The sequence below is a fragment of the Empidonax traillii genome, unplaced genomic scaffold (assembly GCF_003031625.1).
Source record: "Empidonax traillii isolate 1590-97213 ecotype Southwest subspecies unplaced genomic scaffold, ASM303162v1 scaffold182:size1009393, whole genome shotgun sequence".
Taxonomy (NCBI): domain Eukaryota; kingdom Metazoa; phylum Chordata; class Aves; order Passeriformes; family Tyrannidae; genus Empidonax; species Empidonax traillii.
In genome coordinates this window covers 435,555-457,469 of record NW_020955375.1, presented here as the reverse complement: position 1 = coordinate 457,469, position 21,915 = coordinate 435,555, and the positions used below count along the sequence as shown (strand labels likewise).

General features: G+C 59.6%; 2 protein-coding genes across 2 annotated transcripts; one reads left to right on the top strand and one right to left on the bottom strand.

Annotated features, from left to right (window-relative positions):
- Positions 1-1,444: 1,444 nt before the first annotated feature.
- GNAI2 (G protein subunit alpha i2) lies at positions 1,445-16,713 on the top strand. The gene is made up of 9 exons (XM_027886222.1): positions 1,445-1,620; positions 10,012-10,054; positions 10,224-10,365; positions 10,746-10,906; positions 13,295-13,423; positions 14,569-14,698; positions 14,922-15,075; positions 15,448-15,654; positions 15,797-16,713. The coding sequence occupies exons 1-8, from the start codon at positions 1,503-1,505 to the stop codon at positions 15,636-15,638; spliced, it is 1,068 nt and encodes a 355-aa protein (XP_027742023.1). The 5' UTR covers positions 1,445-1,502; the 3' UTR covers positions 15,639-15,654; positions 15,797-16,713.
- A 782-nt stretch (positions 16,714-17,495) lies between these two features.
- On the bottom strand, positions 17,496-20,867 carry GNAT1 (G protein subunit alpha transducin 1). Its single transcript, XM_027886208.1, has 8 exons — positions 20,648-20,867; positions 19,290-19,332; positions 18,955-19,096; positions 18,726-18,883; positions 18,511-18,639; positions 18,298-18,427; positions 18,058-18,211; positions 17,496-17,823 (listed from the first exon to the last, which is right to left on the bottom strand). The coding sequence occupies exons 1-8, from the start codon at positions 20,751-20,753 to the stop codon at positions 17,633-17,635; spliced, it is 1,053 nt and encodes a 350-aa protein (XP_027742009.1). The 5' UTR covers positions 20,754-20,867; the 3' UTR covers positions 17,496-17,632.
- Positions 20,868-21,915: the final 1,048 nt, after the last annotated feature.

The following is a 21,915-nucleotide window of genomic DNA, read 5'->3' as shown; positions in this document are numbered from 1 at the left end:
ACGGATGTACAGCAGGACAGCACAGACACATGGACATGGATGTGCAGGGATTCCTGTGGGAGCAAGACCCCTGTGGGAGTTGAACCCTGGGGAAACAGAACTCCTGGAGAGCAAAACCCTGGAGGAGCAGGACACCTGTGAAAGCAGGACCCCCAGGACAGTGGGACATGTGGGAGCAAGACCCTGGGGAGTGGGACACGAGTGAGAGCAGGAACCCCGGGAAGGGGACTGCCGTGACACTAGTATCCGTGGGGAGTGGGGCTCCTTTGGAAGCAGGGCTGCAGTAGAAGTGGGGCTGGGCCATCTTGTGCTCAGTGCCAGGGCAGTGAGTGTCCCAAGTGCCCCCCAGGCCAGCCCAAAGCCCCCCCAGTCCTCGCCCATGGCACAGTATGGCGTGGGGCTGAGCCCCCCAGCTACCCCAGCCCTGGCCCCTCGTTCCTCTCTGACGGCCCCAGGCCCGGGCTCAGCGCCAGCTTGTTAGTGAAGCCTTATTAGCACGGCAGCCTGCTCCCACGGGAACAGCCCTGCTCTGCCACGCCAAGCCCACGGGTGCAGACCCCACGGAGGACGCTGCCCCCCTTCCCCTGGCATTGCCATTCTGAGTTAAGAGCATGGTTGGCTGTCCCCACCCTGCTTGGTGGGTGCCAGTGGAGGGAGTGGGGAGGGGCTGGGAGGTCCGGGCAGGCATGAAGTGCTGCTGTAGGGCTGGCATGGAGTGAGGGCGGCTGCCTGGGCACGGGCCAGCCCCTTGGGGCAACTTGCACAGCCGGCCCACCTCCTCAGGTGGCGTGGGGGGTCTAGTTCCCAAGGGAGCAGCCGTGGGAGCCGGGGGATGGGGCAAGTGCCTGAGGTGCCCCCTGTTCTGGCAGAGAGCTGCAGATGCCCCGTCCAGGCCAGTCCCATCCTGTCCCATCCCTTGTCACGGGCACCCCGAGCCCTGGTACCCACCGAGGAACCCCCTCCTCAGTCAGTGTGGCACGGGGGTCCCTGCGGGCTGAAGCCCCAGGGGCAATGATGGAACAAGGGGATCCCCACGGTCTGAGCCACCACCCCATGACACCGCGTCCCCGCAGAAGGTGGCCCCGAGACAAAGCATCACCCACACCCCTGGCCCCAGGGCTGCACCTATTACTCTGCGCCCAAAGGGCCCCAGTCCCAAAACGCAACACCCAGATTCCATCTCCCCCTCCACGTCTGTCCTGTGGCACACCGCGGCCGGTGCCCGCCTGTCCCTTCACACACCGTGTCCTGCCCCACTCCTGTCCCTTCAAACACCGTGTCCCCCCCCTCAATTCCCGTCCCCGTGTCCCCCCCGCGCCGTTTCCCGCCGTTGCCGCGCGGGGGCCCGCGCTCCGGCGGGCACGAAGCCCCGCCCCTCGGCCCCGCCCCGCCCGCGCCCCGCCCCATTGGCCCCGCCCCCCGGGCGCGCGCAGGGGCGGGGCGTGCCGGGGCGGGCCGGGCCGGCAGAGCCGCGGGCGCGCGCAGCAGCCGCCGCCGCCGCCATGGGCTGCACCGTGAGCGCCGAGGACAAGGCGGCCGCCGAGCGCTCCCGCATGATCGACAAGAACCTGCGGGAGGATGGCGAGAAGGCGGCGCGGGAGGTGAAGCTGCTGCTGCTCGGTGAGAAGTCCCCCCGGGGACACCCCCCCCCCCGGGACCCCCCACCTCCCCTACTTGGCTTCCCCGTCCGGCCCGGGCCGGCCCTGCCGGAACCGAGCGGATCCGCCGCCTCCGCCCCGCGTTGCCCCGGAGCGACCCCGAGTGCCAGCGCCGGGGGTACCCGCCCCGCCCCGCCCCGCCCCGGGGATCACCCATGAGTGGGATGCTGGCCCCAGCCCAGGCTGCGGGGTCCCCCCCACAGTGGGCTGTCGGCTCCATCTCGGGCCCCGGGGATCCCCCCGGGAGCGGAGGCCTGCCCCGCCCAAGGCTTCCGGGTCAGCCCCCCACCCGGGGGGGTGCTGTCCCCGCTGCAGGCCTTGGGGATCCCCCCCAGAAGTGGGGTGTTGACCCCATTCCAGGTCCCAGGGATCCTCCCCAGGAGTGGAGTGTTGACCCTATCCCAGGCTCCAGGGATTCCCCCCAGGAGTGGAGTGCTCTCCGCTCAGCAGACCCTGGGGATCCCCTCTGCGGTGGGATGCCTTCCCCACCCTTCTATGAACAGGATGCCAACCCCTCTTCAGACTTTGGGGATCTCCCTGGGAGTGGAGTGCTGGCCCTATAGCAAGCGTTGGGTATCCCTTGGGAGTGGGTGCCACCCCACCCTGGGCTGTGGGGTTCCCCCCAGAAGTGGCTGCCACCCCACTAGTGTACTGTTCCCTCAGCCCGGTCCAGCCTGGGCACAACCCTTCGGGACACAGGCAGGGGCATCCCCACCCTCCTGGTGGGTGGATGTCCACCAGCAAAGGTCCTGCAAGCCAGGGCACCCTGTCCTGCCTGCCCAGGACCCCCAGCTGCCTGGCTGTGCTGGGGAGTTCCTCCGTGGGCTCCTCTCACCCTGGCCTCAGGTTAGCTGTGGTGGAGGTAATGGGGCCAACAGGCACCCGCTGCCCTGAGCCTCCCCACTCTGAGGCGTGGGAAAAGGCCTGAGCCCCTCAATCATCTTCCCTTTCTGTGGGTAGCAAGGTGCTCAAGCCACTGCACATGGTGGGCAGAACCCCCACAATCCAGGGGCTCTCTGCCCCACGGACACTCGATTTTGGTGCTGATAACGGGCCACTTGCGTTCTTCAAAGCGGCCCAGCGATGCTCCCGTGGGCGTTCACAGCCCTACCCTGTGCCTGCGGGCAAGGCAGCCGCTTCGTTATTTTAATTTATTATTTCTTCTAATGACTCCCAGTTGAGCTGTTTATTCCCTTTATGAAATTCCCAGGGAGAGCCCCGTTCCAGGTGTGAGGCGGGAGCGCACAGGGCTCCCACGGCGCTGTGGGGCAGTGGGATGGGCAGCGGGATCCCTGGCAGAAAATGTCTTTTGGGCTCATCGCCGTCGGCAGAGGAAGCTGCCGGCAGCAGGAAGTCACGCCGAAATCCGGCAGCCCTTTATTTGCTCAACCCCTGCCTGCCTTGAGAAATACGTAATTAACGCCTCGAAACGCTCCTTTGTCGAAACGCCTCGCATGTTTTCATTTTGCTCAGTTCTGATTTTGTTTTTGCCTTGGCGTGAGCTGTGCTGGCGGCAGGACCTGTCCTAGAGGTTTTGGGTGGGGGTCTGTGCTGTTGGGGGGGTTCACTGGTTGGGCACACTTGCCGCCCTACTTCTTTCCGGAGGCGAGAAAGAGTGAGGGGAGTGAAACCCCCCGTGGGGTTTGCGGAATGATAGGGAAGCACGTGGCCCCCCTTTACTGTGAGCTGCTCCCGTGCGGGCCTCGCTGCCGGTTCGGCTCCTCTCGGACCACTGCCTGGTGGGAAGTAATGGGGATTGTAGCTGGGGGGGTTTGGAACCTCCTATGGGAGGCTCCTGGGATTGTCTGGGATGGGCAGCATCACACTGGTGGCACTGAACATCACTGAGGGGTGGTTAGGGGCTTGCCAGAGAGCAGGGATCATGGTGTAGGCTGACTGGCTGACATCCCTTTCCTGGGTCTCACTCTGTCCCGAAGTGGAGGCAGGAGGAGGAAGAGGATATCCTCACTCCCTTCTGCTAGGGCCCGCATTTATGAGTGGCATTTCTGATCTCAGCTGGTTTTTAAAGCCAAAAATAGAGCTAAGTGGCTCTTTCTCTGCATCTTCTAAGTTTTTTTTTTCCCTTCCCCTTGAAGCTGTTCAGGTGTCAATAACACCAGAACCTTGGGTCATCACTACCCATTTCCGAGCTGAGCCATGGCCGGAAAATCCTCCCAAGCTGTCAGGGAGTGGCTGGGGAGGTGGGGCTAGCACTGCTTCCCCCCAGGGGGCTGCTGCTTGCAACATCCTCCCTCTGCAAGAACCCCTTTGGTGGGACCACAGTGCCAGGGGGTGCTCCCACCACCCTGCTGCTCACCCTTCCTATGGCTTATTTTTTTCCCCTATGATCAGGGGAAGCTTGGAGGAGACCCAAGGCCTCACATGAGGCCAGGCGGGCACTTTTTGGTGAGCCCCACAGCTCCTGGTTGCGCTCAGCAAGGCAGAGCTCCATGGTCCTCCCTGGGGGCTGCAGCCCTCCTACCTCCTCCAGGAAAAGGGAGGGGCAAAAACTAAGGAGAAAAACAGCTTCACCCTTTGTGCTGCATCAACCTGCAGCATGAGGAGGAGATGCCTCTTCCAAGCGTGGCATGTTTTTTGCTGGCAACCTGTGCTGTCCCACAGCCGAGGCTTGGAGCTGGGACACCGCTGCCGGCAGGACGTGGCGTGAGCGGAGGGTGACGGTCTCGGTGTGCGGCGGTGGCACTGTGAGTGCGGAGGGCTTGGGGCTGACTGGTGCAGCTGCTTTGGCTCTGTGCCATGCCCTGTGTGTGGTGAGCCTGCTTCTGCCTTTCCTGTGCTGTGGCAGTGAGCTGGAGAGGAATGGACACATTGTCAGTGCAGGACCCCCCCAATGGCGTGTGGCTCTGCAGGCGTGGGCGCAGCACCACTCCTGCACCTCTCGATGTCTGCAGGTTTTCCTCTGCCATTTGCTGGCTCCGGCAAACAGGTTGTGTGCTGGAAAGTTTGAAGCTCCATTGTCTGATGGGAAGACACAGATGAAGCGATCCTCCCTGACAAAGCAATTCCCCCCAAATAAACCAATGTCCCCCTCCCTGCCCCTGGAAACTTGCAGTCTCCCAAGGTTTTGGTGCTGGGAGAGACCAGAAGCCACCACTGACAACTGAAAGCACCTGGAGCATCCACCCTGTGCAGCAGCATTCCCAGCACTTCCTGGTCACTGTTGGCTCCTGGGCACCACCAGGACTCAAACCCCTGAAGCTACAACCTCCTTCTGGAGGTTCTGACCACCCCACCTCCCTGCCTGTGGGAGCTGGGATGCTCTGGGTCGGATGCAGGATTGGCAGCAGGCAAGTGATCACTGTGTTCAAACTCCCTTATTCTTTATCTTTGGAGCATTAGGAAGTCCTTCTGGATTTCTCAGCTGCACTAGAGGTGGGGAAGGCGCTGGTGGGTTGGTCCTGTCGATCCCCAGGGGTTTGAAGTGCTGCAGGTGCAGACCCCGGGACGAGGACGCTGCCCTCACGCCCCACTGGTGGTGCCACTGGGGGACATCACGCAGGAGCTGCCTGTTCCAGCCGTGGCTGAGGCAAGGGCGGCCAGGGCAGGGCTCGGAAGCCACTTTGTTGGTGTTTTTTTTTTTTTTTTTTGGCTTGCATAAAAATAGAGGAAGGGAGGGACCAGCTGTGACTTTCGGAGGCTGTGTGGCCCCGGCACTGCCCTGGGTTCCATGTGAGCCGTCTGGTTTGTTGTGCTTCATCCTGTCTTGGGGAGTTGTTTCTGTCCTGCCTGCTGCCCCAGCCCTGGGTGATGGGCTGTGTTCCCTTCACTAGCAACACTGGGAGCCCCAGTGGTGTTTGTGGTCACAGACCAGGATATGTCACGGTGAACAGGGAAAAAATCAGTGCTGTTAGATCCAGAGGGGATCCCACATCCAATCCCCTGGAGCTGGTGTACAGACTCGGGATGGGTTGGAATGGGATGGGATGGGATGGGATGGGATGGGATGGGATGGGATGGGATGGGAAGAAGGACCCTGACACTCAAGCCCTGGGATGAGTCACTCTCATACCCTCACTGGTGAAATCCCAGGGGCAGGCAGCTGCCCTCTGCTCCAATATGAGCACTTAGACTTTGCCCAGGAGAAGCAGCAGGCTTATATGTATATATTTTACATATATTTTCATATAAGCATTGGAAATTCTGTTTTAAAATACATATGTATTGCATTTTGTGTATATATACATATATATACACACACATTACTCTTTTGTATGGAGCAGTATACACATTGACTTATATATCAAAAAGTGTGTATGTATATATATATACTGCTTTGCCTATATATATGTAGCTTTATGGAAGAAGGTCTCCCATGGTGTGAACCCACCCAGGGCTGTGGGTGCTGGTGAGTGCTGGGATCACGGTGTCCCCAAGCACTGTTTATAGCCAGGGCTGGCCTGGCCTTTCCGCAGCCACCGGGTTTCCTGCTCCAGGCCCGGAGTGCGGGTTTCCGGGCTGGAGACTGGTTGAATCACCAGAGCTGGGGGAGCTGAGTAATCCACCCTCCGATTGGTGGAGAACTCAGGCAGGGGGATTTGGGTGCCAGCAGGTGAGCCCCCATCCATCAGGGCAGCATGGAGGGGATGATGGCACCCAGGCCTGGGGGCACTCAGTGGATGGGGAGAGGGACCGCCCTGGCTGTGGCAGGGTCAGCAACCGAGCAGCAAAGTTCTGGAATTCCTGGAAAAAGCCAGGCACAAGGATAGTTTTGTCCAGCTTGCAAACACCGGCAGGCCTTGTGGGCATTTTCCATGCTCCCCTTGGGAAACCATACCCAGCCCACCTTCTCTCTTTGTGCTCCGAGCATCCTTCCTGCTGCCAATTTATTTCTATTTTATTTACTTTTGTTGTGTTTTTTTCTACTGCCCTGGGCAGGGGGGTCTGCGCCTCCCTGGTGCCCCTCAGTTTTTTATGAGGTCCTGCCTGGGGACGTGGCATCCACCAGCTGTTGATGCACAGGCTCCTTCTGGGAAGCAGCCAGCCCTGTGCTGGAATGGGACGGCCCTTGGGAAAAACGCCCTATGTCACTGTGGGGTTTTAAAAAAATGCGATTATTTATACAGCAATTTTCCATCTATTTTGGGTAGGAAGGAAAATGTTGAGGGGAATCTCTTTTTATTGTTAGTTTTTGAGTCTTTAGGGTAAATCTGCTTTAAGACACCCCTTTGACAGTCCCATTTGGTGGTGGGGACCCTACAGGTGCTGAAGGGGGTAGGCTCCACATCCATCCCTTTGTTCAGGCATCCGTCTGTCCTGCAGGGAAAGGGATTGGTGGGTTTGTCCAGAACTAAAACCCATCAGTAAATCCATGCTCAAATAATAGCTGCTGTTTGCCAGGCTGGGAAGACTTGCTGGGACAACGTCTGGGGATGGGGCTCCGGCTGCTGGGGATGGGGATGGCTCCGGACCTGCTGGTGGATTGAATTCCAGCTTTCCCTCCATAATAAGGCAAATTTTCCAGCTGTGCATTGCTTCCATCCATGCCTGGATATTTGAAGGCATAGAACGTGATGGTGCCGTGTGGAAAAATGGAAAATCGTCTCTTTGTGATGCGGGATGAGGTGGATCCTGAAACCTGTGGCCAGCTCCTAAAATATAGGGATTACATATGTGCTGCCCAGAACTATGTGCATGTATTGCATTAAATATCTACTGCCCAGAAAGTGTCGTAAATCGTGGGCTGCAAAATATATATGTTGGCTCAATAAACTTTTTGCCAGTAGATCAGCAGGGTGTTCTGGAGCTGGGCAGCTGCTTGCTTATTTTAAGTTTTGAAGATTATTTTTAACAAAAAAAGGAGGAAATGAGCTCTAGAGAGAGCTCTCCTCCTGTTTTGCCAGGCACTGCCCTGGGAACTGCCTGCTCCTGGCAGAGAGGCAGGGCTGGAGGAAGCACAGCTGTGGCGGCAGCCCATGGTGGTAGGGGGGTGTCTCTGTTCCCCCCGATGCTGCCAGGGGGGTCCAGAGGAGGCAAAGCCCCTCTGACAGCGCCTCGTCCTGCCTGGGCTGGGCTGGAGGGTGGAAGCCGGCGGTTGGCTTCCGGCCCAGGAATTGTTTTGGGGCTGAATGGGCGGCAGCTGGGGTTTTCCGGGGATTGGAAACCCTTCCCCTCCACTGCACTCACCGGGGGGGCCAGGGATGGTCCCCCACATGGGAGGGAGGGTATTAATTCAGACCCAAATTCCTGCTCAGTGCAAGTGCACAGGCTCTTGTGCTCGGTGAGCTCCTGGTGGCAGGCAGAGGTGCTAACTTGGAACAGGGGGAAACAGCATGACCACCTTCCTCGTGGAGTAGGGAAGGAGCCAGGAGATGCTGGGGAAGTTTGCGAGGAAACGGTCAGCTTTGGTGATGGTCACCCTGCGACTGTCACTCCTGCAGGCAGGAGGTGCCAGGGGGATTGTTCCCTCCTGGCAGGGAGCAAATGTCAGGGTAAGGCAGAGCAGGAGAATGGGAAACAGCTGTCTGGCTGTCTGGCACCTGACCCCAGGGATGCTGATAAGCAGGGTCCTTGCTTGTCACGTGCCTCAGTTTCCCTGTCCAGGCACCCGCCAGGGAAGGGCAGGGTGAGTGCAACTGGCTCTGGCCGCCCGACCCAGCGGTACACGGTGATGTTGTCAGAAACCAGAGGTATTTAATGGAAAAAATGAAGGGATAGGCTGAGTCCTTCTCCCCTGCTCCCAGCTCCGGGCAGGAGTTGCCAGCACTGACCACGAGTGCTGGCTGGACTGTGCTGGGTGCCGCGTCAGCATCCCAAGGGCACAGGGGGAGGATCGGTCGGCAGCGCTGGAGAGCCCCTGCCGTGCCGAATGGTGACCTCTGGGCTGAGCAGAGCCTCTCCCTCGACACATATGGCAGGGGAACCATGGAGCACGGTGCTCATGGCAATGAATACAGGGTGTGCATAGCCTCAGTCTGACCCCAGCATCGGGGTGCTCTGTACCCTGAGCAGTGCTGCGGTGGTGTCCCTGGCGGTACATGTCACCTGGGTGGCATTCAGGCTGGGGACATGTGCAGAAGGAGTTTGGGCCCTGTTCTTGCCAGTTAGTTTTAGCATAATCTTTTTTTTTTTTCTAATTTTCTTTTTTAACCTCCTTGTAATCTCTCTGCCCCCTCTGCGGCCGTACTGGCACAGCCCTTCTTGGGGCCCCCCATAAGGGCAGCTCCGTGGCCGAGGGCAGTGTTGGGGACACAGGAATGGACTGAAAATGTACAGGAATGCCACTGAGAGGACTGTGAGAGGACACAGGAATGGACTTGGCTTGGGGAGATCCTTTGGGACCTGCACCCAGAGGCAAGGACCATGCTGGTCCCCAGCCAAAAAGGCCTCATCCTGGTGAGGGTCCTCAGGGCGAGACCAGCCAGGCACTCATCCATCTCGTGGCACTCCCTGTCCAGAAAGGGGACAAGGGACATGCACCGCCCCTTTCAGCTTCCCCTTTCAGCTTCCTCTTTCTTGCAGCCGGGGTGACTTTGCTGCTTCCCTGCTTGCAGCCTGGGGTGGGAGGGCTGGGCAAAGCTGCGCGTTGCCTGCGTAGGGATGACGTCCCTGAGGGGGACAGGATGATGGAGGGGGTACCTTGGGCACCCTGGCTCTCCCTCTCAGCCAGGAACCCTGTGTTTGGATGCTGGAAAACAAAATGACCCCAAAAGCCGCCGTCTTTCCCTGCTGGCAGCTGCCTCTGCAGTGAGCTGGGGCACAGGGCCTGGCAGGTTGGGAAGTGTGCGCTATATAAGAACCAGTTGGGGGTGGCTGGTCCCGCTGGGATCGCTTGAGCTGGCTGGCGGAGGTGGCAGCTTCTTCCCGAGTTCCCTGCCTGTACCTGGTGACATGAGCATCCCTGCATCCTGGCCTCTGCCTGCTCCAGCCGTGGGCATGCAGCGAGGCTGGTGTCCATCGTCCCCCAGCACAGTGGAGATGTGGGATGAGGTAGCTAAGCTCAGGTTGTGCCTGGAGCTGGGATGGCACGTGATGGACAAGGCTCGGCCACCTCACCACAGGGAGTCCCCAAGCTCAGCCAAAGCTGGGGCTGCGGCGTGTGGTATCATGGGCAAATGTTAGTGTGTTGATGTCATTTTCCTGGCCCAGAGCAGGTGTCATTTCTCCCCTCAGGAACTATTGTGAAGTCCCCCACAGGCTCCCCTTTAACTCCCTCTTTCTTGGTCCTGATATTTCCAGTGCCCCTCCAAACATCTGCTCTCGCCAGTGCTGGGAGCTCTTCTCCGGTGGCTGAGGCACCTGCCGTGTTCCCTCCCTGGGCTGGAGAGGTGTCCCAGTCGGGTGGGGGTCCCTGGCTTTCAGCAGGAGCTCATCCTCCCTTCTCATTTCTCCGCAGGTGCCGGCGAGTCTGGGAAGAGCACCATTGTCAAACAGATGAAGTGAGTGGTCCCTACACTGTCACTGTGGCCAACACCACTCAGACCTCAGACCTTTCCCCTTGGTCAGGGAAAGCTCCCCATCCGTGTTGCCACAGAGCATGGGTGGGGAGCAGCACCCTGGGGTGCCCCACAAAGGGCTGACCTTGTCTGTGTCTCTCCCTTACCCCAGGATCATCCACGAGGATGGCTACTCAGAGGAGGAGTGCCGGCAGTACAAAGCCGTGGTCTACAGCAACACCATCCAGTCCATCATGGCCATCATCAAGGCAATGGGGAACCTGCAGATTGACTTTGGAGACTCCTCCAGAGCGGTGGGTGCTCTCCTGCTCTCACTACGCCTGGCAGGGATGGGGGTTCTTGGGGGCTAAAGCAGATGTGCCCAAAGCTGGACGAGGATTGAGGGTGGCCCTGCACAAGCCCTGCTGTTCCCTGGATGACTGTGTCCTCCTGTCTCTGGCACTGAGGATGGGGGGACTCAGAGTAAAACCCATGGGTGGCTGCACTGGCACAGCCCTTGATGGGTGCAGAGGTGGGGGTCCTGCTACTTCCCTTGGGTCTCATCTCCATCCACCACTGGAGCTTCCACCGTGCTGTCCGTGTGGGATCCGTTGGGCCCCAGTCAGGTCCTCTGGGGCAGAGTGAACTTTGCTAACCCTGTGCCAGTGCTCAAGCCCTGTTTTTCTCCCTGCAGGATGATGCTCGGCAGCTGTTTGCGCTCTCCTGCACTGCTGAGGAGCAGGGCATCATGCCGGAGGACCTGGCCAATGTCATCCGGAGGCTGTGGGCTGACAATGGGGTCCAGGCCTGTTTCAACCGCTCCCGAGAGTACCAGCTGAACGACTCTGCTGCCTAGTGAGTGCCCCTGCTCCTCTGCCACAGCTGGGCTGATCTGGGCCCTGTGGACTGCGGCGCTTTTATTGAGCAGCAGAAAATCCCTGTGGGGGCCTCTGTTCTCCATCGCCAGGCTTGGGGCTGGTGCCGCCACTTCCCACGCGATGCTGGGGCTGAGCTGGAGCAGAACTGGGAAGGCGGATGTTTCGAAAGCTGTTTCCTCCTCTGGTGGGGTGCTGTGTGGGGGGCGCTGGGGCTTCTCCCTCCTTCCACCGCTCTATGCCCTTTCTTGGGGGATGCTTCTCAGTGGCTCCCCTATATGAGCACAGCTGGGGTCCTGCCCCCCCTCATCACCCTTCATGGGCCATGAAAAAAACCCAAGGAAAGCACTGGGGACACTTAGATCTGAAGAGGATGAGTAGGATGTCCAAGAGGCTTTTCTTTTTCTTTTTAACTGATTTTATATGGAAAGACTCAGCTTTAAACTGGCACATTATCCAGCAAGTCAGTGTTTAGGTAGATAAATTGATGCATCTGGTTGGGTTTATCCTTGAAGAGATTAACAAATAAGTTAATCTGACTAATGTATCACAGCTGGAGAGGGCAACAGATGAGTCTGCGTTTAGCTTGCACAGTGCCCTCGTGGTAAAGTGTGGCAGGGTAGCTCATGGTGAGCCAGGAACACCCTGCCAAGCCTGGCCCCACTGTGTGGGACTGAGAACATTTGGGACTCGCTGCCAGCCCAGGGCTGTCCAACGCCCAACTGTCCCCTCCTGCATGGCTCTGCTGGGTGCCCCTTCTGCATGGAGGTTGTTGTGGGGAAGAGGTTGCAGGAAAGCTCCTGCTGAGTGCCAACCCTGGAGAAGCTCCTGGCGGCGCTTTCCCCCAGCACCCATGGGTTTCACTTCCTCCTGACCAGCACACACCCGCCCTCCTGGCTCCTGTCTGCTCAGCCCCATCAGTGAGGCATTTCCCTGGCAGTGGGTGCAGGTTTAGGGGCAGGGGACACCCGGCAGGTAGCTGGCAGCTCACACATGGAGTTGGAGCAAATGTATTTGCACAGTGTCTACAAATTGTGTATTGCTGTTAGAGCTGTTACGGTGGGGGTTGGACAGCCATTAATTAAGAGTGCCCTCAAGCTGTTGCTCCATCCCCTTTCCAGCCCTGTGGATATGCCAGTGCAGTGGTTGATGCCCTGCCCATCCCATGGGGATGATGTTGTGCTCACTGTGCTGCTGGCAGAAGGCAACCCAGGGATGAGAAGCCCCGTGCTGTGCCTGGCGTGCAGCCCACCAGTGCCCCAGCAGTGCCTGCAGCAGCTGCAGCCTCCTCCTCTATAGTGCCTTAGGGTTCCAGGATCTTGGGGTGCCAGGGTGGCGTTCACCAGCACCCCGGGGCTTGGCGCAAGGTCCAAGAGCCGCTGGCGCAGTGCAGGGCCCTGCTGCGGTGTTTCCTGTTTTTTTGTCAGCCGGAGGCCGTCTGTGTTTCCGGCTGTTTTTGAGCTGCTCCACAGCGGCAACGTGCCGGCCCCCCAGCCTCACACACGGCAGTGTCCCGGTGCACCTCCGGCCCCGGCCTTGCCCCGGCACGCTGCAGGGTTTCCCAGGAGCTGGCGAGCGGCTGTGCTTCCGCCGGAGCCAAGGATCCCTATGGCCTTGCTGGCTGTAATCTGGCTTTCACCAGATTACGGCTCTGCAAATACCTTAATTAAGACAAGCCTAATTTGCTTAAAGGAGCCCGTTTGCGGTAACCCAATTAAAGCAATGTGAGCTGGAGAAATCAAAACCCGCCTTGATCCCCCCCCCAGGCAGCTCTTGGTTGTCACGATCACGGTCACGGTGGGTGCTGCACCTTGGGGACCCGGCCACTGCCGCTGCTGGGAGCCTGTGTGGGCAGCAGGGCAGGCGATGGCCGGGGATGGCTGCTGTGCTACTCCCTGTCTCTCCGGCCACCCGCCTCCCGCTTCCTCCCAGGACGCCGTCCCTTTGTGTTTTTGACTATAAATGGCACGGCGCCATCGATTGTTTCCGCCGGCGCTGTGGCTGGTTGCCATAGCGCTGAATATTTTCCCCTTGCCATTTCCCCCCTGTGCAAACGGCCGGGGGAACCGGGTGAGCCCCCCTGCTCCGGCTGCATCCTCTGCCTGGCTCCCAGCGCCAGCACACTGCCCCCCAATCCCTTGGTCCTGTGTGTCCCGTGCCACCCCTGGTGTCTGGCAGGGACATGGGGTGACCCCAGGGTGCAGATGGGGCCCTCACTGTGCTGCCCAGCTTGGCACTGCCCACCCTGAGTGGACAATGCTGGGAGATGGACAGGGGATGTCTGGTATGGTGTGGGGATGTCCCGTGGGATTTGGTGGCTTGTGCCCCACAACCCAGCTCCCACAGCGCCTTTCCTCTTACTCCCCAGCTACCTGAACGACCTGGAGAGGATAGCTCGTGCCGACTACATCCCCACCCAGCAGGATGTGCTGCGCACCAGGGTGAAGACCACCGGCATCGTAGAGACCCACTTCACCTTCAAGGACCTGCACTTCAAGTATGTCCGACCCCTTCCCTTTTACCTTTCCCATGGCAAAAAACCCCCCCTTCCTCCCGGGATGGATGCTGGTTGCATGCTGCGTGCACCAAGTTCCCCTAGCCCGGGTTTGCTCATGGCGGGAACTGCTGCCTCAGAGAGAGCGGAAACCGCTGAAAGAGCTGGAACAACCTCAAAAACGCATCGCAGGGCTCAGCCCAGGGGCGGATCCAGGCTCTGGCACGGAGGGGAAGGGGGAAGGCATCCATCCTCCGGGTGCGGTGACGCTGCTTCCGCTGTGGGAAGGGCATTGGGGAGGAGCTGGGGTCTTGGGGTCAGGCACTGGCACTGCTGCCTGCTGGCACCCCGCAGCTGCTTTCCACTGAAACCCACGGGAAATAGTCAGGGTTCCAGTTTCTGAGGCAAAAAGCTGGCATTGCGCACATCCCAGGGGATTTAGTCCCATGGCAACGGAGCTGATGTCAGAAAGATCTGCTGGGGTCCTCTCTGAATGCAAGAGGCTCTCAGGGACCTCTGTGTCACCCCGGTGAGATGGAGATGCTTGGTCACACATCACCAGGGCAGTGCTTTGGAGGTGGCAGTGGTGGGGGTCTTGGTGGGGGGAATGCAGTGTGTCCTGGTTGGAATGCCTTCCTGCCAGCCCAGATGAACATGGCTGTGGTGCTGCTCCTGGGCTCTTCCCTGTGGAGGCAGGGCATCCTCTGCTGCCTGTGGCAGGAGAGGCACACAGTGCACCGGGATCATCCTTGAGCCCTTGTGCTCCTGCAGTCCTGCTGAGCCTGCAGCCACTTGGCTTCCCTTGGTCCAAGGTCTCTGGCACAGCCCCACAGTGCCCACTCTGGAGCAGATCCTCAGGAAGCATCACACTGACGCTTCCTGGGAAAGGTGGCCTGATCCTGCCCTGGCTCATGTCAGGGATCTACTCCCGTTGGGAAAAGAGCCCGGACGCTGCCCTGTCCCTGAGACAGGCAGCAGGTGCTGGCCAGGTCTTTGGCACTGGCAAAACCCAGGGGCAGAGGCACTGTGCTGTGCCCATGCCAGCGCTGCTCCTGCTCTGGGCAGCTGGGGGCCCTGAGTCAGGGCATGGGGCGAGGGCTGTGGGGCCGGGAGCTGCTGCCTGTCCCCACATCACCTCCCTGCTGCAGGATGTTTGATGTGGGTGGCCAGCGCTCGGAGCGGAAGAAGTGGATCCACTGCTTCGAGGGGGTGACTGCCATAATTTTCTGCGTGGCCCTGAGTGCCTATGATCTGGTGCTGGCTGAAGATGAGGAGATGGTGAGTTACAGGGATGGAACCAGTGCTGTGAGCCATCTCCTCACTGGGGGGCTGGGGGAGCACCCCCTCCTCTGGGGGCCACCAGTGTGGTCCAAGCCTTGAAGGTCCATTGGCATGCCCTGCCTGGGCAGGCAGTAACATGGGAGGTGGCAGGGTGGGGAGCAGTAGGGTGGGTGCTGCTTGGGGCTCCCTGTCCAGCTCATGCTGCCATCTCCCCTGCCAGAACCGGATGCACGAGAGCATGAAGCTGTTTGACAGCATCTGCAATAACAAGTGGTTCACAGACACGTCCATCATCCTCTTCCTCAACAAGAAGGACCTCTTTGAGGAGAAGATTGTGCACAGCTCCCTCACCATCTGCTTCCCTGAGTACACAGGTACCACTGGGCCCTGCAGTGCCCCCCCATCCTTCTGGCAGGAGTATCGGGCTGAGTAGCAGGAGGTGCTGGGGATGGAGATGGTGGCTCTCCTGTGCCTGAGGAGCAGTGTGTTGGGGCAGCAAGTGGGATGTGGTGGTGGTTGGGGTTCCCCAAGGGATGGGGGAAGATGTGGGAGGACACAACACGGAGGCAGCGCCCTAGGGGGTTAGCTGAGGCTCACTCTGCCTTTGGAGCATCAGTTTGGCATTGGGGCGGTGGCTGTGGCAGCACGGGGAGCCAAGCCAGGCCCAAAGCCCTTCGGTGCCAGTGGCAGGGGGTGCTGGTGGCCATGGGCAACTGTGGGGCAGCCCAGTGTCTCCTCCTCCCCAGGGGCCAACAAGTATGACGAGGCAGCCAGCTACATCCAGAGTAAGTTCGAGGACCTGAACAAGCGGAAGGACACCAAGGAGATCTACACCCACTTCACCTGTGCCACCGACACCAAGAACGTGCAGTTTGTCTTTGATGCCGTCACTGACGTCATCATCAAAAACAACCTGAAGGACTGTGGGCTCTTCTGAGGGTGGCGCTGCCCAGGTGGGTGATGAGCCCAGTGGTTGCCCCCCCAAATGGGGTGGTCATGAAGCATCCTCTGGGGATGGGCTGGGCACTGCCTGCCAGCTGCAGGCTGCCCCCTGTCCCCAGACCCTCCCCTACTCACCCCTGCTCTCTCTCCTAGGATCCCCAAAGGAAGGACCACGCCACCCCCCACTCCTGCTTCTCTTTGGATTCATCCCTCTGTCCCCACTCCATAAAGAGACTTTTTGGGTGCCAGCATGGTGGCAGGGCCCATGTCCCTCCTGCTGCCTGTGCTTGCCCCCCACCATTGTCCTCCTCCTCCTCCTCGCCAGCGTCGCCCTTCCCAGGGAAGACAAGGTTTTAATCTTGGTTTGTAACCCCTGAACCGCTCCAGCCCCGACTTCATTCACTCCGAGCCCTGGCGCTCTTCTCACTGTTTACATTGCAAGTGTTGCTGGCACGGGGGGCACAGGGTCCCCTCGGGGATGCCCACCCAGCCACAAACACGACCGATGACATTCCTTTTAGTAAACCAGAAAAGAAAGAAGAAAAAAAAAAAAAAAAAAAAAAAAAAAAAAAAAAAAAAAAAAAAAAAAAAAAAAAAAAAAGAAAAAAAAAAAGAAAAAACCCCAAACCCAAAACCATGCAAAAAAAACCACACCACACCGGTTGGGATCAGGTTGCTTTTTAAAGAAACGTTTTTACCAAACTATTTAAAAGCATCAAGTGCTACGTGGTGGCGGAGTCCTCCATGGCCAGCCCACCCCCCAACCGTGTGCCTTGGGGGGGAGGGTCTGCACCCCACCCCGCCTTGCTGCCCCTCATCCCGACGGGCAGCCCGGGCAGGAGGGCGGGCAGGGGGTGCTGCCCGCTGCCTCTATCCCCCCCCCCCCTCTTTCTAAGCCTAGTTTTTAGGTCTAGCTGTTGCGTTGGGCGAGGAGAGCCCGCTGTACAGAGCGGCCCCCCCTGTCCCCCCCAGCCCAGGGGGGACCCTTCAGCCGGTGCCTGCGGCCTCGCTTTTCCCACAGGATGTTTTTCCGAATTGTTCACACGGTTTGAAATAATAAAATGTAGAAAGGAAAAAAAAAAAAAAAGAAAAAAACCATTGTCTGAAACCGCCTTTGTGACACGGGGGTGGGCAGGGGGGCTTCACCTCTGTGGGTGGGTTGGGGAGGGCCCTGGGGTGTAAGAGGGACTCAGAGGTGGGCTGGTATCCCACCAGGATCAGCAGAAGCCCCTGGGTAAGGGAGGTGGGAGCAGGGGTGGGGCCCTCGGGGATGGAGCTGGGATGCTGCTTCAGGGCTGAGCCCCACCCTGAGAGGGCTGCAGGGTGGGGACGGACACATGACCACGCCCTGGCTCTGCAGCAAGGGGATGGAGGCTCTGGTATCACGCATCCTTGGGGACACCCAGTGCCCTGGAGAACCCAGTGGCCTGTAGCCCAGAGGGAGATGTAGCACCCCTTGCACCCAGCAGCCTGCAAGGAGCCCCAGGTTGAGGGAGCATCCATGGGCACCCCACACCTGAGGGACTTCCAGCTGCAAGGGGTTCCTGGAGACTCCCAACACTCCCCTCTCTAGGGGACACTCAAGGACACCAAGCAGCACCCAAGGGAACCCCCTCAGCATCCCCCAGCTCCATGGTGCACTCACGGACACCCAGAAACACCCAAGGGACCCTCACCGCCAGCAATGCCCAGCTCCAAAGGGAACCCAGGGACCCACAGCACCCAAGAGTATCCAGCACCAAGAGTATCCATGAGCACCCAGGGTCACTCATGGACCCCCAGTGGCACTGGGTGCCCCACAGTGCTGGCTGGTGGTGGGGGCTGGTGGGGAGGGGGCCCCAAACCAGAAGTGGCTCTGGGGCCACGCAGGTCACATCCTGAGGGTTGGGAGCAAATAGAGCTGGTTGTGGAGGTGGGGTGGGGGTGGCAACAGTGCTGGGTCCCAGAGGAGAGGGAGACTGTACTGGGGAGGGGGCGCTGGGCTGGGGCTCAGAAGAGCCCGCAATCCTTGAGGTTCTCCTTGATGATGATGTCGGTGACAGCGTCGAAGACGAACTTGACATTCTCGGTATCGGTGGCGCAGGTCATGTGGGAGTAGATCTCCTTCACATCCCGCCTCATGTTCAGCTCCAGGAACTGCAGCTTGATGTAGTTGCCCGCGTCGTCATACGTGTTGGGACCTGGTGGCATGTCAGTGAGTGGGGTCTCCTCCTGGGCTGGGGATCCCCCCAGGGTGCTGGCCCAGCATCACCCAGCACTCCCTGGGGTGGGCAAGCCTTGTGTGGTCCCTTAGCAAGGTTTGTGCAGCGTCACTTACATGGGGTACTGAGGACACCTGGTGGGGGACTGCGGCGGGGTGGTGGCACCCAACCCTCCACCAGCACCTCATCACCACCAGCCACTGCCACACTCACCGTCGTAGTCGGGGAAGCAGATGCTGAGATGGGCCTTCTTGATCTTCTCCAGGAAGACATCCTTCTTGTTGAGGAAGAGGACGATGGAGGTGGTGGCGAAGTAGCGGTGGTTGCAGATGCTGTTGAAGAGGTGCAGGCTCTCGTGCATGCGGTTCTGTGGAGGGACACGGTCCTGTAGTGACCCCCCACGTCATGATGGGGACACAGCAGAGGGGGTGTGAGGTGGTAAGCCTTCCTCACCACTTCATCATCCTCCACCAGGACCATGTCGTAGGCGCTGAGGGCTGCGATGAAGATGATGCAGGTCACCCCCTCGAAGCAGTGGATCCACTTCTTCCTCTCTGAGCGCTGTCCACCCACATCAAACATCCTGAGCAGTACAAGGAAGAGTCAGTGTCTCCCATGCCCCTGTCCACTGCTGACACCAGCCTTCATTAGAAGCCTGGCCCCCACCTGAAGTTGAGGTCTTTGAAGGAGAACTGGGTCTCGATGATGCCAGTTGTCTTGACCCGAGAACGCAGCACATCCTGCTCTGTGGGGACGTAGCCGGGGGTCACCAGGCGCTCCAGGTCTGACAGGTAGCTGGCCAGGCACGTGGTGGGCATGAGACACGGGTTGGCATCCAGTGCCTGACCCCTCCCCCTGCCCAAACCCCCCACCCCACGTACTAGCCTGCAGAGTCATTGAGCTGGTACTCGGAGGCCCGGTCAAAGCAGGCTTGGATGCCCGCGTCCTTCCAGAGCCGCCCGATGATTTCCGACATCTCCTTGGGCATGGTGCCCTCCTCAATGGTGTCTGAGAGGTGCAGCAGCTTGCGGGCATCATCCTACAAGGGAGAGGGTTTCAGTGGGGCCAAGGGGCAGCAGGAACCCTCTGCCAACGTGGGATGCTCCTCACCTGGCGAGCCGTGTCCCCGTACTGGATGCTGAGGGTGGTCATGGCCCGCACGATGGCCAGCATGGACTGGAGCGTGTTGCTGTAGATGATGGCAATGAACTCCAGGCATTCCTCCAGCGAGTAACCGTCCTGGTGGATGATCCTGGTCAGAGAGGGAGGCATGGGTTGAGCTGGGTGCAATGGGGCTGAGCCACACACTAAGGGGTGGGCACAGCCCATGGATGTGGCATGGGGCAGAGCCAGCCATGGTGGGACGGGGGAACCCCGTGGCTGTGTCCTAGGACAGGCACATGGCACTGGGGGGCATGGCCGAGTGACCCCTCCTTGGCACTTACTTCATCTGCTTGACAATGGTGCTCTTCCCCGATTCTCCTGCTCCTGAGGGGACAGAACACAGGTCACGGCAGTGCCCATGACAAGCTGTGCCTCACGCTGTCCCACTGGGACCCCTGGAGTCTGACACGGCTTGGGGGCCTGTTGGCCGTGCCAGGTCCATGGTACAGGGTGTGCAGACGGATTACAGCCCGGTGCCAGTGGCATTAAGACTGAGCTGAGCCACTGTGGCTAATGGGATCTGCAGCAGCTCAGCCAGGAGTGCACTTGGGGACCCAAGGGAGGGGTTGGGGACATGGTGGTATCACAACCCCAGCACCCACCACCCAATACCCAAAGTCTGCTGGCAGTGCAGAGGGACATGACCTGGGCCAGGCCATGAGTGCAGCCATGTCACACACGGCCTCACCAAATACAAGGCATCCCAATACTCAGGCACCACCAGGAGGGATGGGGAGGGACCTGCAGTACAAGGGGGCTGCATAGGGGTCCTTAGGAGGAGGGGGGTGCTGACAGGGTGGGGTGTTGTTAGGTGGTCTTGGTGAAGGCTTTTGAGATGGATTGGTTAGGGTTGGGGGGGGCCTGAGAGTGGGTGGATGTTGGGGTAGCTGGTTGGATTTAGGCGTGTTGATGGGGAGAGGAAAACACTGTGTGGGGTTTTGGGGTTGGCTGGTTGGGTTTAGGGGTGCTGAGGGTGAGGGAAATGGTAGATTGTTGGGAAGGGCTGGTTGGCTCTAGGGGTGCTGGGGGTGTGAGGGAAACATGCACTGGGTTGTTGGGGTGTGATGGTTGGTTTTAGGGGTGCCAAGCAAGTCAGGGGACTGTTAGGGTGGGCTGGCTGGGTTTAGGGGTGCTTAGGAACAGGGGCTGTTGTGTGGAGTGTTGGACTGGTTGGGTTTAGCAGGCAGTTAGAGAAACTTTGGTTGGGTTATTGGGTAGGAGTTGGTTGGCTTTAGGGATGTCTGGGAGTGTGAGGCTGTTGGGGACACTCTTGGGCTGTGCTGGTTTGGTTTAGGGTTGCTGGAGTCATCAGGGAAAATTGGGTGGGCTGTTGAGGTGGGGAGGTTGGGTTTAGGGATGCCTGGAAATGGGGGGGCTGTTGGAGTGGGCTAGTTGTTTTTAGGAGTGCTGGGGGAGTCAGGGGAATGTTGAGTGAGCTGTGAGGGTGGGTTGCTTGGTTTTAGGGGGTCCATCTGGGGTCCAGGGGAACACTGGGTGGGCTGGTAGGGTTCAGGAGGGTTGTGGAGTGTGCTGGTTGGATTGAGGGGTGTTGGCAGTTGCCAGAGGAACCTTGGGTGGGCTATTAGGCTGGGATGCACAAAGGATAGGTATGTCCCCCGGGGTGTCATCTCCCCCTTACCTAGCAGCAGAAGCTTGACGGTCCTGGCATCCTTCTCAGCGTCTTCCTTGAGCTTCTTCTCCAGTTCCCGGGAATGCTTCTCCTCGGCACTGGCCCCGGCACCCATCCTCGGCCCTGCGGCCCTGCGGCTCACCACCCGCTCCTTGGAGGTCAGCACCAGGATGGGCAACGAGTTCCAGCCCCCCGCCGCCTCCAGCGCTCGCTCCCTGCGCCCGCTGCCGCCACCGGCGCCGCTGCCCACCCGATGTGGGACAAGGACGGGGCCAAGGTCCCGGGGGGCCGCCTGCCAGGGGGCTGCGCTCAGCACCCGGGGCTTAAGCCAGGCCCCCCCGATAAACCCCCTTCAATCTGCACCGGGCTGAGCTCAGCAATCCTGTAGCTCCCAGTGTCAGCGCTTCTGCCGGGGAAGGGGGGGGCCCAGACCAACCAACCCCTGCTTTGCCCCTGCCCTGGGGCTGGGGCAGTGACCTGGCCACCCTGGGGGATGCGAGACCCCTATTCCAGCTGCAGCTCTGCTGCGGATCCCAGCAGTTTGGAGTTGGGGGGATGAGAGTGTGTGTCTGCTGGGGTTTGGTCACAGTGTGTGGAAATGTCCCCATTGTCCCCATCTCACCTGGTCATACCCCCTCCTCTGAACCAGTGCCCACAGCCCCGCCCCAGTAAGCCATCCCAGCGTCCCTGGGTCTCTGTGCCCAGTGACTTCAGGGTTAGTCCCCCCAGTGATCAAATGGCAGCCCCAGTCACCACACTCTGTGTCCCCAGGGTCCTTCCAGGACCCTCCACAAATGTGCCCATGACAGTGGGTGCCCTCCTTAGCGCCCCCAGCCACCCACCAGTACACTCCCAGTGCCACCAGGCCAACTCATTATCAGCTCCACAGTGTCCCCAAGCTCTCCAGCAACACCTACACAAGTGTCCTCAGGGGTGCCCATGTACCTTCCCCAGGGTCTCCAAGGCCCTCTCCATTAACACCTCCCAGTAACCCAAGAAGAAACCCCAGTGTCCCCAAACAATTCCAGTTCCCTAGGTGATGATCACCCAAAAAAAGAACCCTGTCCAACGTCCAAGGGCACCCCAGTGCCACACCTACGGTATCACACAGTGAGCCCCCCCAATATCCTTAAGCTCTTCAGTGTCCCTTCCCCAGCACACACTGCCTGTGTCCCCAGCGCCTCCCACTGCCATCGCGGCCACCACAGTAATGAGTGTCCCCAGAAACACTTCAGTAACTCCCCAGTGTCCCCCCACCTCCGGTGACCCCAGGTCCT

What these genes read in the sequence shown, in the direction of transcription:
- GNAI2 (XM_027886222.1), top strand. Translation starts at nt 1,503, where the DNA reads ATGGGCTGCACCGTGAGCGCCGAGGACAAGGCGGCCGCCGAGCGCTCC. An exon ending in ACCATTGTCAAACAGATGAA is followed by an intron (nt 10,055 to 10,223) that starts GTGAGTGGTCCC and finishes CCCTTACCCCAG; the next exon opens with GATCATCCACGAGGATGGCT. An exon ending in CTGAACGACTCTGCTGCCTA is followed by an intron (nt 10,907 to 13,294) that starts GTGAGTGCCCCT and finishes CTTACTCCCCAG; the next exon opens with CTACCTGAACGACCTGGAGA.
- GNAT1 (XM_027886208.1), bottom strand. Translation starts at nt 20,753, where the DNA reads ATGGGTGCCGGGGCCAGTGCCGAGGAGAAGCATTCCCGGGAACTGGAG. An exon ending in ACCATTGTCAAGCAGATGAA is followed by an intron (nt 19,097 to 19,289) that starts GTAAGTGCCAAG and finishes CTCTCTGACCAG; the next exon opens with GATCATCCACCAGGACGGTT. An exon ending in ACGGGGACACGGCTCGCCAG is followed by an intron (nt 18,884 to 18,954) that starts GTGAGGAGCATC and finishes TCTCCCTTGTAG; the next exon opens with GATGATGCCCGCAAGCTGCT.